At 40.6% G+C, this 17800-nt stretch overlaps 1 protein-coding gene across 3 annotated transcripts in view; it reads right to left on the reverse strand.

Moving 5' to 3' along the window:
* KLF12 (Kruppel like factor 12) overlaps positions 1 to 17800 on the reverse strand; it is a 264971-nt gene that overhangs the window by 57882 nt on the left and 189289 nt on the right. For all 3 annotated transcript variants that reach the window (XM_042866866.1, XM_042866868.1, XM_042866867.1), the window contains exon 6: positions 9232 to 9291. In XM_042866866.1, the coding sequence (XP_042722800.1) occupies positions 9232 to 9291 (60 nt within the window). The remainder of the gene's footprint in view (positions 1 to 9231; positions 9292 to 17800) is intronic.

Below are 17800 nucleotides of genomic sequence, written 5' to 3' on the forward strand. Positions count from 1 at the left end.
TTCATCAGTGCTCATTTTAGCAGGGAGGAAACATGTCTGGGGGAAGTAAGAAGTATATTCATGAACAAACCACTGCATTCACAGTCTTGGATCGCCTTCAGGTTTCCACACTCACAAACTACCCCTGGGACACAATGCATTCCTTCTAGGGCCCTTCTCACTTCAGATGCCTGACAAAGGGCAGAGCAATGCACCCTCCTCATAGAATGAAATCCTAGATTCCTGGCTTTGTTAAAAGGCCTGCAGACGACTAGGTCCTGGAAGCATTACTAAATATGTTGATGTTTCACTCCTGAGCTTGCTCTCATTAATGGCTGTGTTTCTGGTTTCTGTACTGCCAGAAGAGTAGGGCACTGTGAAGGCTTGCTGCTGTGCAGAGCTAAAGCAATGCCTCACCCTCAGTGGCAGAGTGATGAAGGCTTCCCAGGTTGTTTCTCCCAGCAGCCTTCCCCTGTTGATGAGAAGCGCTGAAAGAGCCCAGCTCCTTGCAAATGTGCAGACAGAAAATGATACGTCACCTATACACAACCTTCAGCTTTCAAACCACTAACACTGAATCCACATGTGGGAGAGGCAATTTTGCTTCTGTGTGTACAGAGCAGAAAGAATATGAGATATCATCTATTTTGCAGAGGATTCAGGCTACCGAACGTCTACCTTGAGACATCAGCCTGCCTTACAAATACAAACATGCAGTTCAACTTTCCAGGGATGTTATCTCACATGATGGGATAGGCCAAGGGGTTAACCTAAGCCTCGGAGATAATGTTTTACAGTGGGTTTTCTTATGGTACCTTCATCTCTCAAATACAATTTTGTTATTATTCTTTAAAAAGAATCTCCCAAAATCTTCTGGGAATTTCCTCCAATAAATAAACAATTAAAAATCTCTGAGACTCATCTTGAGGATTCCTGGAAGTTTCTTTTTCTATGTATCAGAGAGGGCTCCTTGAGGCCCCAGCCCAGAGATGGCAGAGCTCTGCCCATAGCTCTACCCATAGCTCTCCGCCTGGGGATGGCCCCTCCCAACTACAGTCTCCTTCCCTGCCCAAATAATTTCCACATGACGTCACAAGCTGCTGCTTTTAGAAAAAAAAAAAAGCTCAATATAATTAGTAGCTCACTCCAAACTGGCTCCACACAAATAAGAAAGCCTGCGAGCACTGCACTCCCCAGCAGGGAGGTCCAGGCGCAGCCTCTCCTCAAAGCTTAGCTCACCTCTGCCCTTGCAGAGCCGCTATTCTTCCAACGCACTTTATTAACATTTTCCCTACAACGGCTGCAGCAGCTGAGCTGCTCCGCATAGATTTTCTGCTGGGTATAGGGGGGGCGAGAGAGGGGGTGTGAATTATACAGCGAGATGGAGCGGGGCCAGACAGCTCCTCCAGTGAGCGGCCTCCTCCGTGCGGGCTCCTTCCTGCTGCTTCTGCAGCTCTGAGGATCACCTGTTGGCCCTGGCACCCGCCCAAGCTGGGGCCTAACGGAAATGACAGAATCAGCGAGAAACGAGAGCCAGCTCGTATTCCTACTGCTCCAATGAGGGAAATACAAAAACAGATGATAGCAACGTGACCTGGCTGCTGCAGGCAGGAGCTGGGAGAAGGTGGGGGGATGGAAGGAGGAATGTGCGCGGAGAAAAGAAAGAAAAAACACAACACAAAAAAGCAGCTAAAAAAACACCTTTTTTTTTTCTTCTTCTTTTTTTTTTTTTTTTTGCTGTGTCTTTCTGCTTTCTCTTTCCACATTTAGCATAGCAAAAACATGAAGAGTAGTTCTCCCTCCACACAGGCACCTGTCCGTGTGGAAAAACACTTTGCTGTTGCTTCTGCTGGGGAGGTCACATCTTTCCATCTCCTGAAGGAGAGATTTCAAATGGAGGTTCAGATAGGCAGCAGATAGTGACACACAAATGGGTCACAGATCGCTGGCAGCTTTGTGTCTGGGTTTCTCCTCTCCCATAAAAATGGTGTTCAGCAATATCTTGTAACTGATAGGGTTTGCATAAGCCGCAACATCACACAGCAGGAGAATGCGCCACTTGCCTCCCATTCCATACTCCCAAACACAAAAACAGCCAAGAAACCAAAAAGAAGCTAACTCTTAAAAACAATTCCAAAGTTTTGCCTCTTGACTGACAAAAATTGATTACTGATTACACACTGAAAACTCAGATACTGCTAGCTTAATACAAATCCTTGGAAACCACATTTACTCCGAGCAGAAACAATCCTGACACCTGAAATTTCGAGTGAAATTTCTCCAGTCCTCAAAGTTCAGACACATTTTGACATAAGAAATGCATACTCTATCAAACAGTGTAACAGGCTTTAAACAGGCTTCTAAGAGATTATTTTTTCTCCCAACAATAATTCTTAGCAACAGTTACAATAAAAGTAGGAAAAACTTTATTCCTTAAATGAAACTCTTCTCCAAAAGTGATGGAATGGATTCTTAGAGCTCGCTGGTTCATAAGGAAACCTTTCATGAATAATGAATAGTGCATATTCCAGCCTCCCAACAAGCACCAACCATTCAAACACACCCACAGCACTGAGCTGTTTCTGTAACTTTGGCCCGTACTCTGCAGCAGCTTTTCCCTCTCCAGTTTCACCAGCTCCCTCTATTTCTGTTCTATCAGCAACTAGGTAGGTAAGCTGAAGAAAAAATTAAGTAGTGAGAGCAAGCCGGAACTAATGTGCACACTATGAATTATTCAGGCGCTCTTGATTCCTGCACCTGCACACAGGCAGGAAGTTCTAAGGAACAGTCATTACTCTTCTCTTGGGTTTGCACAAATTCAGTTACTGCTCAGACACTTTGTTCTGTAACTGAGGATTTCAGGTCCCATAGTAAGCAATGGAAGTGAAGAAGAAAATAAATCTCACATTGTCAACCCCCCCCCTCCGCTGCCCTGAACCCTGGATAATCATTCTACCCCTTCTAGAACAATACATAACAGTGTCATAGTGCTGAATTCATCTCACATATGCTAATTCAGACTAGAGCATCATCAGAGAAAAAAACATGTGCACAAACTGGCCCTGACAGATATTTATTCAGCTGTATTAGTCTTTGTTTGAACTTTTCTCTAGCTCAGGGCATCAAGTATTTCACATGCTAACTTGATTGTTAAGGCATCCTTCTCCACAGATCGTATAGCAGAAATGCATTGTCTCCTTGACCTTCTGGCAAGCATCGTGGAAACTGACATTTTAATTAATAAAATGCCGTAAGAGTCAATACTATGATTTCAGGATTTAAGGAGCACACAGGTCTTTTCCATCTTCATCTACCATTATTTCGGCAAAAAAAATGTCATACACCCAACTGCAAGTCCAGATATGAGCCACGAAACGAGACCATTAAGCACATTTGCAGAGAGTAGATGAAAACCACGTATCACCACGAATATTTAAAGATAACTATGAGACAGTTGTGAGTTAACATACTAAGGCAAAGAGATGTAGAGGTATTACACCCACTGAAAGTAGCACATTCCTGTTCTCATCCTTACTGTATCTCACGTCCATAGTTGCAGTGAATATCCTTGGGTCTTGTCCTTTATTAACATGTCATCACCAACAAGTCCTCAAGTTAAAAGATTGTCTATTAATCACAGCTAAACATCATGCTTGGATTGACACAATAAAAGAGATCTGAAGCAACTGATAATGAAACCTTTTTAATGCCCTGTTCCAAAAATAACAAGTCAAACACTCAGAAAGGTACGGCAAATCCTTATCGCATCTTCATTCTTCTCTTTATGCCCAAAGAAGTTAATTCAGCTTCCATTCAATGCTGAATGCATGAATGGTCCTGCTCCTATCTCATTCCTACCCAAAAAGAGTTTCTCCGGTTCTTATTTAAGGTATTTTAATCAGGCACGTAAACACGTTTTATTCTTTGATGCTCTTTCATTCAGCATCATTAATCCCCAGCATTAAATCAATAGACTTACAACATTTAATCACGTCAAAATGCAACATACAAATCCACAAATGTGTTAAGCTCATCACACATCAAATAGCTTGCAAGTTGGAATCTGTGCCTTCTTTTTGCCTTGGGACTCAGCAAACCTGTATACAAGCCTTTCATAGAAGTAAACAGGTTCTCTCTCCAAGCATCTGCCACTAAGCAAAAAAAAAAAGTTGTTGATAAACAAAACATGGAATTTTGTTTCTGCTCTGTCATCTTTTTTATCCCTTGTAGTCACTTTGGCCTTAAGAGAAATACTTCTACTTGTTTTACAATGTTTTACAGCAATGTCTTGGCAGCACAAATGTTTTAAAATGTTTTTTTTAAGAATTGTTGGATTACAGACTGTACTAGAAGTGCAAGGCAGAGAAAACTATCTTTGCAGCTATTTTCTTTTTTTTTAATGATTAGCATACATCGTTTTTCCACTTGACAAGAATGCATATGGAGTTACTACCCCATATCATTGTTGGCTTTTTTTGTTCTTTTTGTTGTTGTGTGTGTCATTTTTTTAAAGAGAATTTGCTCAACCTTATATATTATTTCCAAATGATTTAGATATGCAAAATGACAAGAATCTCTTTAATAGAAATTGTGGCTGAGATGTAAAAGTTTTGGACAGCCAGTTCCATTCTTTGATAAAGGACAGAAGCAGGTAAACAAGGAAAAAGGAGACCTCCAGATAAAGGAACAATACCTTTCATTCTACTACATTAAGAACTGAGACTGCTCATTTGAAAGAAGAAAATAGTTTTAAAAGTGAAATGTGTGAAGAAGGCGTTCCAAAACCATTCCTATATCTATGATTGCATTCCTACCCACTGTCCCGGAAACAGGAGTACCCAGCATGAACTTACAGAGTCCTTCTCTGTTACACTGGGGCTTCTCTGGGTGCTTATCCAAAGTTTGCATACACTTATTCTGGGTGGTGCCTCTTTTCCATCTACAGGCAAAGGCAACATCCTGAACTTTGCGTGCATTTTGTGAAGAACTCCCATTCAGCTCCAAGCAGGAAATGGTGGAAGCTCTGTCTCACTATTCAGGGCTGTTTCTGTTCTAATGCTGCTTCAGAGAACTAAGCCCATAGCTACAGTCCTGTCTATATTCAGCTAGGATTCAGGCTCTGCTTACCCACTTTCCATCCCATCCAGTGCTCTTGTCTATACAGTGCTCTATACTCAGTAAGAAAGGAGATAAGACCTGTGTTTAAGATCCTAATGATTAAAATGTATCTGTGGTGCTTGAGCTGAGAATCTAAAATTCAGGCCTCATTTGACAAGCTGTTAACAAACTTCTGCAAAAGGTGGATGTACTGCTGCTGCTGCTACCAGCTTGTTTCTCAAAAGAACTATCCTCTGCTCTGTTATCATCCAGAAAAAAAGGCTGTAAGGATCTTCTGTAAGCGGAAAAGATGCTCTTAGTTCCTGCCAGTCCCCTCTGAAGTCCCTAACAACTTACCCAATGTGAGGCTATACTCTGATGGAAGCATTTAAGTTCTGTAGACAGTCACGAAAGATAAGTATACAACTAAATCAGATAGAGAGGATCTGCTTTTTCTTTGGTCACTCTTGAGGTGTGAGTCTGTAATGACTATAATGAGGAATTCTGGTGCTTTACTTCCAAGGTCAAATCATTCTCCAGAAATTATAAACAACAAAGACAAAGTTGGTATGTAAGCTAGGCACAAGTGCTTTTTGCTATAGGATTAACAAGTTCTATCAGTGTGAAACAAAGGTACCGCTGCCTCCAGTGTGTCTCAACATGTTCTCAGTGCAGCTGAGAGAAGGAGAAGGAACGAAAATTTCATATTCAGTCTGACTCATCCGTACTTTACTGCTTGTATCTGGAATCTCAGTGACCTCCTGATTTTGAAGTTTTTCCCACTGAAAGCAATGTTTATGTATTGAGCTGCGTGGAGGAAAAGATATAGTGATATATTAGGGAATTACTTCAAATGCTTTGGCTATCCTAGATGCATTAATTTTTCATTACCTCATTGAAAAAAAAAACAACCTAAAAAAAAAGCCAACAACAAAATGACAACAAAAACATCTAAGGTAAAACTGAAGTATGTAATGAGGACATTCCAAATCAGGCAAAGAGAAGAGCAAGCATTTTCTTCTGTCAGCTATATTCTATTTATTATCAGCATTATTCTTTATTCTTTTTCCTTAAAAATCATCCAGGTTGTCTCCTCATTTTTTTTTTCTATTCAACAGAGGCAAGATTCATTCATGGCTGAAAGCAATCAAAGTTTAGACACAAACATTTATTTTATTATTGTTATTATTGTTATTGTTATTGTTTATTATTAAACATTTATTTATTCTGTGCTCTGTAGTTAATATTTGGTGTGGGAGATGAATTGCAAATACCAAACTGGATCTTAAATTGCTACTGACTGAATGGGAATCCCAACAAGAGAAACGGTGTACTTTGCCATGTTTATTTTCTTTTTAAACTGGTGACAAAAGAGATCTACTTTGAGTTAGTCTCACAAATGGCAGCAATGAAACACAACAGTACAAACGTTTGTCTTTTAATAGTGGAGACTCAAAGCAAACTAAGGTGAAACTAAAGCAGGGTGATTCAGATCAGGAAAGTCATCCAACTCCATAGCAGCTTGACCCTATCATAGCCCCAGAGGCAGTGCTGCAGCTGCCAGCTAGACAGCTAGCCAAGAAGCTAGCTGAGGTACAAGCCAAGACGCCAGCAACAAATCCATGTGCCAATGCAAGAAAGCTATATTCCAGAATTTGGCATCTGGGTCCTCCAGCTGCCAAACATCTTCCATCTGGCCAAATCTGTGGAATGAGGTGCTAAAAAGTAGAACGGGGGGAATTGCAAGGACCAAAATCAGAACTGTCTGCAAGACACCACGGGTGAAGAGGCATGTTATGCATACCAATATCTGAGATTCACATGTAGAATCACTTTGTGAATGGTGAAATGGTGGATCGGGCAACTTCTAGATCAGGAGAGAAAGTACAGACAAAATGCTCAGCAAATTACAGGAAAAGAGCAGTTGGTATCTCTGAACTGGAACAACAGCCTCAGTCTGCAGCCATCCATGGAAGTCAGCAGATGCTGAATGTGGGAGAGATCAGTTCTGAGTAAAACAGATTTGGTGAGCACAATAAAGAGTGGAAATCAACCTACAAAAATGTTATTTCAGGATTTGATGATGCACTCCCCTCTCCTATTGCCATGAAGAAAGTACTTGCAAATATTTTAGTACTTTCATAACTAAAATACCATAATTGTGTTATTTTGTGGAAAAAGTAGCCTTTTTGAAATTTGGTGAAAAAATGTAATTAAATAGGAAGAAATGAAAAAAGAACAGAGCTAAGGATGCATAAAATTTCACTCAAATGAAACACATCCTCAGATAGCTGTCTTTAATTGCAACAGAGCTCATTTCTGACAAGCAATTACTTATTCCTAAAAGGTAATAGCTCCATACTCCAAGAAGCAAGACCAGCTGTGAGAAATACTCCCAGCAATGTAAGAAATTTTAAGTGGGCCATAGGATTTCATAATTTCAAGTGATACACTGACTTAAATATTCATCTCATTGGCTTCGCTTTTCCCATATCACTCTGCAGATAGTCCACATGGTCTAAATGAGGTTTGACAGATGTGACCTTAAACAATTTGCTCCATTATTTAAAAAAGACAGAGAAGTCCCTGTATCTCTCTTCCAAGTTTATGGCTTTATTTGCCTCACGAAAATATTGAATTTCAGTCTCATCTCATGCCAGTCAAGCCAACAAATTTGCAGCGGCAGAGATGGTATATGAGATGTTTCACACCATCTCCATCTACTTATAACTAGGCATGCTGTTCAGGGGACTTATTATTAGGATCTCATGTTCTCTGTTATGGTATGTGTAAATTCACAACTGTTTGAGCAAATTATTGACAACATAACAGACTTGGACCAAAAAAAAAGAAAAAAAAAAGGTAAATCTTCCTGTGAAATAGAAACTAACAGAAAAGCTTAGAACTCTGCACTGGCCTTCACAAAGAAGTTACTGCTACTACTTTGAAAATGTTTGAGTAACAAGATCTTGCATTTTTTTAATATAAATATACAATCGTAATGGAATTAACTGCAAATTGGTGACATGAGTAGATTTGAGGAACGATTTCTGTATTTGACTACTCATTAGCAATTTGAAAGCATAATTGCTCTTAAACATGCCATCTTCTTAACTTTCTTATGAAGATTAGATGTACTTGTAAATGTGAAGAATTACTTTTCTGCAGCAACTTATTTGCCTACAGTGGATGTATGAAGTTGTTTCTCCTTTGGTAGTCCACAGATAGGTGATCCATACTCCATATTCCATGGATCCATATTAAGAGTAACTAAAGCAGTGAGTTGATGGGTTTACACTTGTTACACAATAAATGCAACCCCAAAGAAATCTTTTCAGAGGCCCATAAAACAAAGGAAGGGAGAAGGACAAGCAAACAAGCAAGCACACTGAGAGTGGACATTTCATCGCACACTATTTTAGAACTCACTAAAGCCAGAGCGATGAAACCAACAAAACCAATAACACTATCAGCATTCATATCCTTGTTCTGCCATATATGCCACATTTGTGCAGGTAAGGTGAACATGAGACATTCTGTAGTGTTAAAAAGTGTTACAGACTTGCTGGAACCTCCCACTGTATTTGGCTGTAAACTCCGCACTCTTCACAAGGTATATCTACTGGACATATCACATAGTAAAGATTTAGATTATTGGCATCCTCAAAAAAACCCCAAAACAAACAAACAAACAAGCAAAACAATAAAATTTGCAAATATCTCCTCCTGCATTATACTGCTTTGCTTGTCTACCTACTTTGTGGTAACTGACAATGATCCATTAGAACCTAAGTTATCTAGATCCACACTGACCATCTATAAAGCAAGGTATTACTCAGCTTCAGTAAGCTATTTTGGACATTTTCAACTGCGTTATCAAACTTGAGGTAGGATTCTTTTTTGCTATTACCGTTTTTGTTTTTTATTTACTAGGATAAGGGAAAAAAATACCCCTACAGTTTCCCACAATGCTCAGCACCATCCTCCCATCCCCAGAGAATAAAAACCAAAACTGAAGATCAACTTTGGACCTTGCCCAACCCCACATATTCCCCAGCCATGGCATAAAGAGGGAAATAAAGTTGAAAAGTACTGCTACTAGACTTTTGTCAACACAACAGAACATTATATAATACACAATAAAATGCTTCATACCTGGAGTTGAAAAAACGAAAAGGGTTAGCAGCTGACCTGGCACAGCCCCACATGCTCTCTCTGGAAATTGAACACAGACAATTAGGAATTTTAAGTTATCCCAAACAATTGCAGGGAACTTAGACAAACTTGGGGAACACTTACTGCAAAGTAAGCAAAGAGCCTCACCATGGAAGGGACTCAGGATTTTCCCACTTAAAACTTCTCCTTAAACTAAAAATGCTCTGTAGAGCTCCCAGCTCATACCTAAGCAAGTCATTAAGAGCTCTGCCATTAATTTGCATGGGAGCAGAGTTAAGGCTTAAGAGCCCAGGTGTCATTTGGTTGTCATTCCAGATCATGGTGAAACACGTTTTCTCATTAAAAAACAGTAAGTGACCAAGAAGAAAACACTAATGAGAATTTAGAGCAGGCAGATATTGCATGAAGAGGAAATAGAGGCTGGAACAAGCGTCCTCTCTAAAAATCTGCTGCTTCATTATTCCCAAGGTATCATAGAAAAGAACTAGCCATAAACGCTCTTTATTTAAAACTGAGATTCCAAGGAAAACAGATAATGTGGTAGAATACTATCTGGAATATTGAACAATACAAATATACTACATAATAGCTATGTAAGCCCTTACACTGTGATTTGGACATGAGCAGTCCTTTTTTACTACAAATCCTGATCTACTGTATGTGCCCAAACAAGCATCAGGCAGCTGAAACAGTTTCTAAAACAGTTTCATAATATTAGGGGATAAAGCATGAAGCCAAGTCCATGAATAACCCCCTCCAGTCCTTCCCTCTGTAGTTTAGATCTCAAATGTACCGTGAGGCCAACACCCAAGAAGCCAACTAAAATATCAGAATAATAACCTAAACTATAAAAAATGTTCTAGCACACTGGCAGTTGAATGCATGTGCGCTGCAAAGATTTTGGATCCTTTACAGCAATTACTTAGAATGGCCAGGTTGGCATGGTAGTTGTTGAAAGCGAAAAGGAAACTTTCAAAGTGACTTCTCGTTTCATGCTCTTTCCTGTGGCCTAACCTGGCATCTCAATGTTTAGAAAGAATCTTTTCCCCCAAGATTTTGCACTGCATCTTACAAACCTTTCATGCTTCCACATTTTGAAGTGTACAGTAAATATCTGTCTTCTCCACTGTTTGATTTTGCAATTTCTTAAATGATTCATTTCTGATAATGACAGAAATCTGCTACTGAAGTGACAATATGATGCAAAGAATCTCCATAGCAAAATCAGCTTTATCACAGTGTGACATTTCTTTCCCACTCTTTTTCCAACCTGACTTTCTGCATTCTTCAGAAGCGTATCTGAGGTATGTGTCCCATCAAATCACCAGGTACAGATTTTACTTTACAACTGCACCAGCTCACAATCAAAATCACCAGACAATATCTCTCCCACTCCACTAGTCTTCAACTGAAATGAGTATGTGCAGGATAAATGGAAACTGGAAGCTACCACATTCACAGAATCACAGAATCACAGAATCACAGAATTGTAGGGGTTGGAAGGGACCTCCAGAGATCATCGAGTCCAACCCCCCTGCCAAAGCAGGTTCCCTACAGCAGGTCGCACAGGTAGGCATCCAGGCAGGTCTTGAACATCTCCAGAGAAGGAGACTCCACAGCCCCCCTGGGCAGCCTGTTCCAGTGCTCCGTCACCTCACTGTAAAGAAGTTCTTGCGCACGTTTGTGCGGAACTTCCTATGCTGCAGCTTATGTCCGTCTCCCCTTGTCCTGTCTCCACTCACCACTGAAAAGAGACTGGCCTCACCACTATGGCCACCACAGCTTAGATATTTGTAGACCTGGATCAGGTCCCCTCTCAGTCTTCTTTTCTCAAGGCTGAACAGACCCAGTTCACTCAGCCTTTCTTCATAGGGGAGATGCTCCAGGCCCTTCACCATCTTTGTGGCCCTCCGCTGGACTCTTTCCAATAGATCCCTGTCTTTTTTGTACTGGGGAGCCCAGAACTGGACGCAGTACTCCAGATGAGGCCTTACCAGGGCAGAGAAGAGGGGGAGGATCACCTCCCTCGACCTGCTGGCCACGCTCTTTTTATTGCATCCCAGGATGCCATTGGTCTTTTTGGCCACAAGGGCACACTGCTGGCTCATGGCCAACCTGTCATCCACCAGGACACCCAGGTCCCTCTCTGCAGAGCTCCTCTCAAGCAGGTCATCCTCCAGCCTGTACTGGTGCATGCAATTATTCCTCCATAGGTGTAAGACTCTACACTTGCTTTTGTTGAACCTCATCCAGTTTCTTACTGCCCAGCTCTCCAGCCTGTCCAGGTCTCACTGAATGGCAGCACGGCCTTCAGGCATGTCAGCCAATCCTCCCAACTTTGTATCATCAGCAAACTTGCTGAGGATGGCCACTATCCCCTCATCAAGGTCATTGATGAAGATGTTGAACCACTGACCATTGTTGACCATTCTCTCCCATGTCAATTTATAATAATCTTTCAATTCTCTTCAGGTCTTAGTGGAAAAATATCTATTCCCACAGCTAATACAGACAGCAATACATTACCCAGAAATCATAATTCAATTTTGTATAATTCTTTTCATAACACTCCATTTTTAACATATAAGCAACAGGGTAAACAAAATTACTGCTGATGAGGATGAGAAGTATGTGCATGTTGAATTTCTGGCAATGGGAAATCCTGGTAAGAACAACCAGAAAAATCTATCTTCCCAACAATCCAAAAGACACCTAACACTCGTGTTCCTCTCTGTTTGGCCTCAAGGCCAAGTGGCTGTGGCTCACAAGTGAACACACTATGAGATGGCGAATGAGTTTCCTGCCCCACCTGTTTACCATACACTCACTTCGCCAATATCTGAATGGGACAAACAGAGATTACAAGTCAATTCTTCAGAGTAAACTGTACCTTAAAATACCATTCAGAAAATTGTGGAGGAGTTTGGTAGGGCAAAGACTAGCATTAAACTGCTTGCCTATGCAGAGAAGCATCCTGTATAGGCAGCTTTGTACTCACCTCCCACTGCTCTGACCTTGAAGAAGTGCCCAACTCTTGATTCTGGGGCTTGAAGCTTTTCTTTGCTTTGGAAATGACTAAAACAGACTTGACAACATGGAATCAGCATAAAACAGGATCCGTAATAGTCACTTTCCAATCCAAAATACCAGTGTAGGAGGAAAAAGAAGAGGAAAAGGATGTTGTGAATTTTCATGTCCTAGCTTTGCATTCGTTAATTGGCAAACATAGGTATCTGGCTTGCTAAGTTAGTGTGCTAACTGCTATGCCTGTATGCCAGATGTGAGTGCTCACCACCACTGCCACTGGTCATCATGGTATTGAAATGAATGGATCCCTTCTTGGGAGATATAGAATGGGTTTTAAAACAAGTAGAAGTAGATCAGCTCTGAACAAAATGCTTGTTCTCCCATCTGCCACCATGGGAAGATGGCACTGCAGACCTTTCTTCTCCAAACTGTGCCTTAATGAACAGCTACAAGTCAAAAGCTCAACAGAGAGTAGAGATGACAATAGCCACACACCTAGCAGAGAACTAGAGCATTTAATACTTCACTGATGATGTTAAGAGAGTGCTGATGCATTTGTGTAGATGCTCTAAAACACCCCTGGAGCCAAACACCTGTTTTATAACTTTACAACGCCTTCACCAAGCCCCCTTAAAGCAGACAAAGCACATCTCATCTCAAGTGCCTGTGTTGTTATGGTTCATCCTAGTTCTGAGTACATGCAGTGTTTCATGCATATTGCAAGCACACAGGACTAGTGGTACATCTATGCCACACAGTATATTAACAGGCATGCTCCTGTTATAGAACTGTACTTGGTAGTGTTCTCTACTTGGTAGGTAAAGCTATGAAGATTCAAATACATTCTCAAGCAAGAGGAAAAACATTTAGTTTGACTTTACCTTAATAGTGGCTAAGAAACTCAGAAATGATGTGATGATACGAAGTCAGGAAGGGGAAGTGCTGAGTGCAAAGGGAATCAACTGCTTCAGCTGAGTAAATCATCATTAATACACAAATCACTAAGAAACAGCATCCTACTCCTCTGCTTTTGAAACCTTTTTGATTGAGGTTTGTGTAAATTCAGTCATTATTCTAGTTCCTCCTGTGAACTTATTGTGTGAAGCTATTTACCTGACAGCTTTCTGGTTTACGTTGCAGTATGCCAATCCTATGCTAAACATTGAATCTTTGATGCAAATACTTGAGAAAAATATTTTGAAAAGATTGAAATTCCTACTAACTTTTAACAAGTGAATAAATGCAACTATTTCTTTTTGTGCCTGCTGGTAGGTCCTATTCCTATCCAGTTTATTACATTTTTAGGCTCTGTTTGCAACACTGGAGGTTTCCATATGCAGCAGATTGCGTAGACAAGCCTCACGATGAGCATTTTTCAGGTCAGTCTCTGACCTCAGTGCCTGCCAGCCCACTCCACTCTGCTTGAGTTTAGATACAGACTAAGGAAGAGTGGTTTTGCCACTTCATTCCACATTTGATGCCTCTTTTGTTTGCCATGGTTGTAACAAAGAAGGTGTCCACCTCGGCTCTGTCATTTGTGACTACTGCTACTTCTGACACACCACAGGATCAGATGTTATCTCAGCTGTGGGTTTGCTTCACTTCTTATTTCAACCATCAGTTCATTTTGGCTAGAGTAACTTCATATGCTTAGTGGCATGAAGCTCCAATTAGCCCTCCCTTGAAGTGCCCAAAACAGTAACGGTCGTGTCCTCAGCCACATGCACATGAAAAATGACACTTCTTAGGCACAAGGTCTCAGCACAAAAATTTCTTCCATATCCATTATCCAGGAATCTCCTTTCACTCCTTACCTGAAGCCTAAAAAGAATTTGCTGTGAGAAATGAGGTAGTGGTGGAGTCAATCTTAGAGAAACAGAACTAATAAAGGGGAAAAACTGGACACTGTGAAGAAGGAAAACAGCAGAAAAAAAAAAGCATTGTTCTTTAAGATTCCTGTACTTACACACTTTATCATGCCCAGCTAACCAGTGTTCCCCCCTTAAGAGTGCCCTCTTTGCTAGCAGTTCATATACCTGGGATCCACACGTCTTTCATGTTTTTGTGTGTATTGATCACACTCAGGAAACATTTTTCCATACATCAGCACTGCTATTACAAATTAATTGCACACCATGTTTGTCTGTCACAAAATCACAGGAACGGGATCACGAAATAGGAAAGATAAAAAGTTATCTGATCTAGATAATGAAAAAGAAGTGATTTTGGCTCAAATGACAGCAGAGGACAATGCTCTTTCTTTTTCTTATCAGTATGTCAAGGTAGCAGTTCAGTGAAGTAGTTTTACTGAGGCTTCTTCTGGCAGAATTGTGCTGTCTAACCCACACTGATGAATATTTGCTGCAGTTCTAAACTTCTTCACACGCACAGCTCTGCCTCCACTTTCGGTGTTGATTTAGAAAGAAAATACAGAAAAAGCTGAATAATGAATCACTGGGGAAATTCCTGTCAAATAGGTGCATAAACTGCTAACTGCAGAGCAGTAACACATATTGTTATTTATAATTCATATTCAGTGTCACGCTCTTGAAGCAATTACACAATGCCTGCCTCTATCAATACAACGCATTTCACATCTCTAACCACTAATGACTTCAGCTTCACTCTAGAGCAATAGTAGTGGATTCAGCATGAGACTAGAAGGCAGATGCTCCTGATCTCAGCTCACCCTCTGCTTTGCTATGTGGCCTTGAGCAAGTCACTAACCTGAGGATAAATTATAATATCTGAACACACAGGGGACCAGTACAGTTTAATTAGTTAATATTTGCAAAGCTCTCAAAAGATAAAAAAACACTGCATGAATTATAATTGTACTATATTGTTTTGAGGCATTTTATTAGAAGGCATGCTTGTGTAAACATGCTTAGCAATGTAAAATCCTAACAATGGAGAAGTTTGAAAGCTACCTTTAAATGACTGGCATTTCTTGGACAAAACTTAATCACAGAATCACAGAATGGGTTAAAAAGGGCCACAATGATCATCTAGTTTCAACTCCTCTGCTATGTTCAGGGTTGCCAACCACCAGACCAGGCTGCCCAGAGCCACATCCAGACTGGCCTTGAATGCCTCCAGGGATGGGGCAACCACAACCTCCTTGGGCAACCTGTTCCAGTGTTGCCTTTTTTTAGAAGGCAATTATATGAAACAATCAAATATAGATACTGAACTAAAACTAGAAAACAAGATCTTTGAAGGTTTGTTTGCAATGAATAATGATAACGAAAAAGACGTACAGAAAAGTATCTATGAACCCACACGTTACAAATAAGTGTCCTGCTGCACCAGTCTGGTCCCCAAACACCCTAAGCGTCACTTTCTTTCTTTTTAGCAATCCAGACCATTGTTATGGTTTCAAGATTAATCATTAGATGCAATGCAGTTAATGATAAAACTCCTCTGAGCTTTAACAGAGGCAGGATTCCTTGATTCTTCCAGCTTATTATGCGCTTTATTTAAATCTTCCTCTTAAAAAGATAATATTAGTCCTAGTAATGATGTGGTAAAATATCTCGTGAAGCTCAATGCCTGGCACTTCAAAGTGATTCAAAAGAGAGGACAGATTTCCTAATAGTAATGTTTCCTTGCTCTAGATCTTAGATCTGTGCAACAGTCACTTGTAACTCACTCTTAGAGGGTGGGCAGGAAGAAAGGGCAGGACGAAACTGATATTGTGTAGATCAAGTTAGAACCATTTTTATTTTCAAACTAGGTTTCTTCAGGAAATAAATATTCCCATCTCCTAACACACCACCATTTAAGGAATACCATCCCTTCAGGCAGCTATGGTAATTTCTTTGTAGAAGCTGCTTTTGATTTACAGTTGCTGTCCACATGGCACTTGTTCCTAATGATCGCTGGCTGATGGGGAATCTGTTTTCTTGGCAAAAGGCTCTGAGACATGCACAAGCAGGTTTCCACACCAAGAATCCCAGTGCTTTTGTACATGTGTGCAATGGTATCCTGTGGTTTTATTGCCCAACCTATCGAGTTATTAAAAAAAAAACAAAACAACAAAACACCTTTTAGATTAATATAGATCTGTGGATAACTTTGTAAAGTGCAGAATAAATACAGCGCAGAAGAAATCAGCACTTCTTTAGTTAGTCATACAAACTGCATGTAAGAAGAGATCATATCCTGTAGTAGTGGCATAGGCCCAAAGTTTAGATGTGCTGGCTCAGTTTCTTTGTAAGTCACAGACTTTTGTCGTGGCCTTAGATAGTCCCATGGAACAGGATTCCTCACATAACTGCAGCACTTTTAAGGCTAATTGTTCTCTCTAAGCCATTTGCGCAGGCTTTCTCATAACCATTGGTGAAGTCAGGTATCTCCAAAAGGCAGGTGGTCACAAATGATGAGATGAGCGGACCTACAAGTATGCACATCTCCACTCCAAGACAATCCAAAACACTCAAGCATAATTTTTAGGTAGTTTAACTTAGCAGACATGAATCTTAAGTACAAACTGCACAGTCCAGTACTGCTCAGAGGTTCCCTGGTCCAGCTGAGACACAGCATTCTTCTGCTGTCCAACCCAGTGCCATTTTATTGAAGCACAATCCCTTTCTTTTCTGCCATAGTATACACATGGGAGACTGCTGACAAAAAGTAAAACTAGTACAGAAAACATCCTTGAAATAACCACAAAGTGAGGGCATCAACCATAATACATGCCCAATATGAGATGATTGGGCTCTACATCACCAGTGCATCCCACTTATGTCAATATCCGTGCAGTCAGTTCAGTACAGTGACTTGAGGGCTGAGGAGAAGCCCTAGGCAAAACAGCCTGTGAGGAGACGGGGGATCCTTTGGGGCACCTGGCACTCCTCTACAATCTTCTGCTCTAAGGTCTTACTGAGATGGAAAAAATTTACTGCAATGGACAAACGCATCCCAGACTTGGAAAATCTTCATGAGAAGTCAAACTGAAGCTGATATATTCCCACGGTTTTACTTTAGACAAACTAGCATTCTCTAGTGAAAAAAAAAAATGCTTTATTGAGAAATTCTGGAGCAGCACTACTCAGTTCTTCATGTGCAAAATCACCTCTCAGCTGTGAGCCAGTTTTAACTTGAGCATTTGTTCACAGAGGGTGGATGTACCAGAGTAGAGAGAAGCAAGGTTCACGCAAGTACTGCCAAAATACCCTTACTTAGGTTTCCTGGGAGACTCAGGATAAAGTATCTTGTTTATAACTAGAGGAAAAAACTGAGGTGGAAGTTCCCTATAATGAATAGCACGGCAGTAGCAATGATTGCAGCTGAAACAGGAAAACAGACAATATCACTCTAGAAAATGAATGGTTGATGGGAACAACACTTCTAAAACCTGTGAGAGATAAAAAAAAATCAACCACAGGACTGTGGAAATAAGAGATATAAGGAGAAACAAATCAGATGTGAAAGCTACACACCATCTTGAGAGTACTCTGGTACCGTGGCTGTGCTATCTACCTGCTGGGGACTTAGCTTTTCACTACTGCAGTATCCA

This window comes from Lagopus leucura, unplaced genomic scaffold (assembly GCF_019238085.1).
Source record: "Lagopus leucura isolate 7727_CA_CO unplaced genomic scaffold, USGS_WTPT01 Super-Scaffold_100001, whole genome shotgun sequence".
Classification (NCBI taxonomy): Eukaryota; Metazoa; Chordata; class Aves; order Galliformes; family Phasianidae; genus Lagopus; species Lagopus leucura.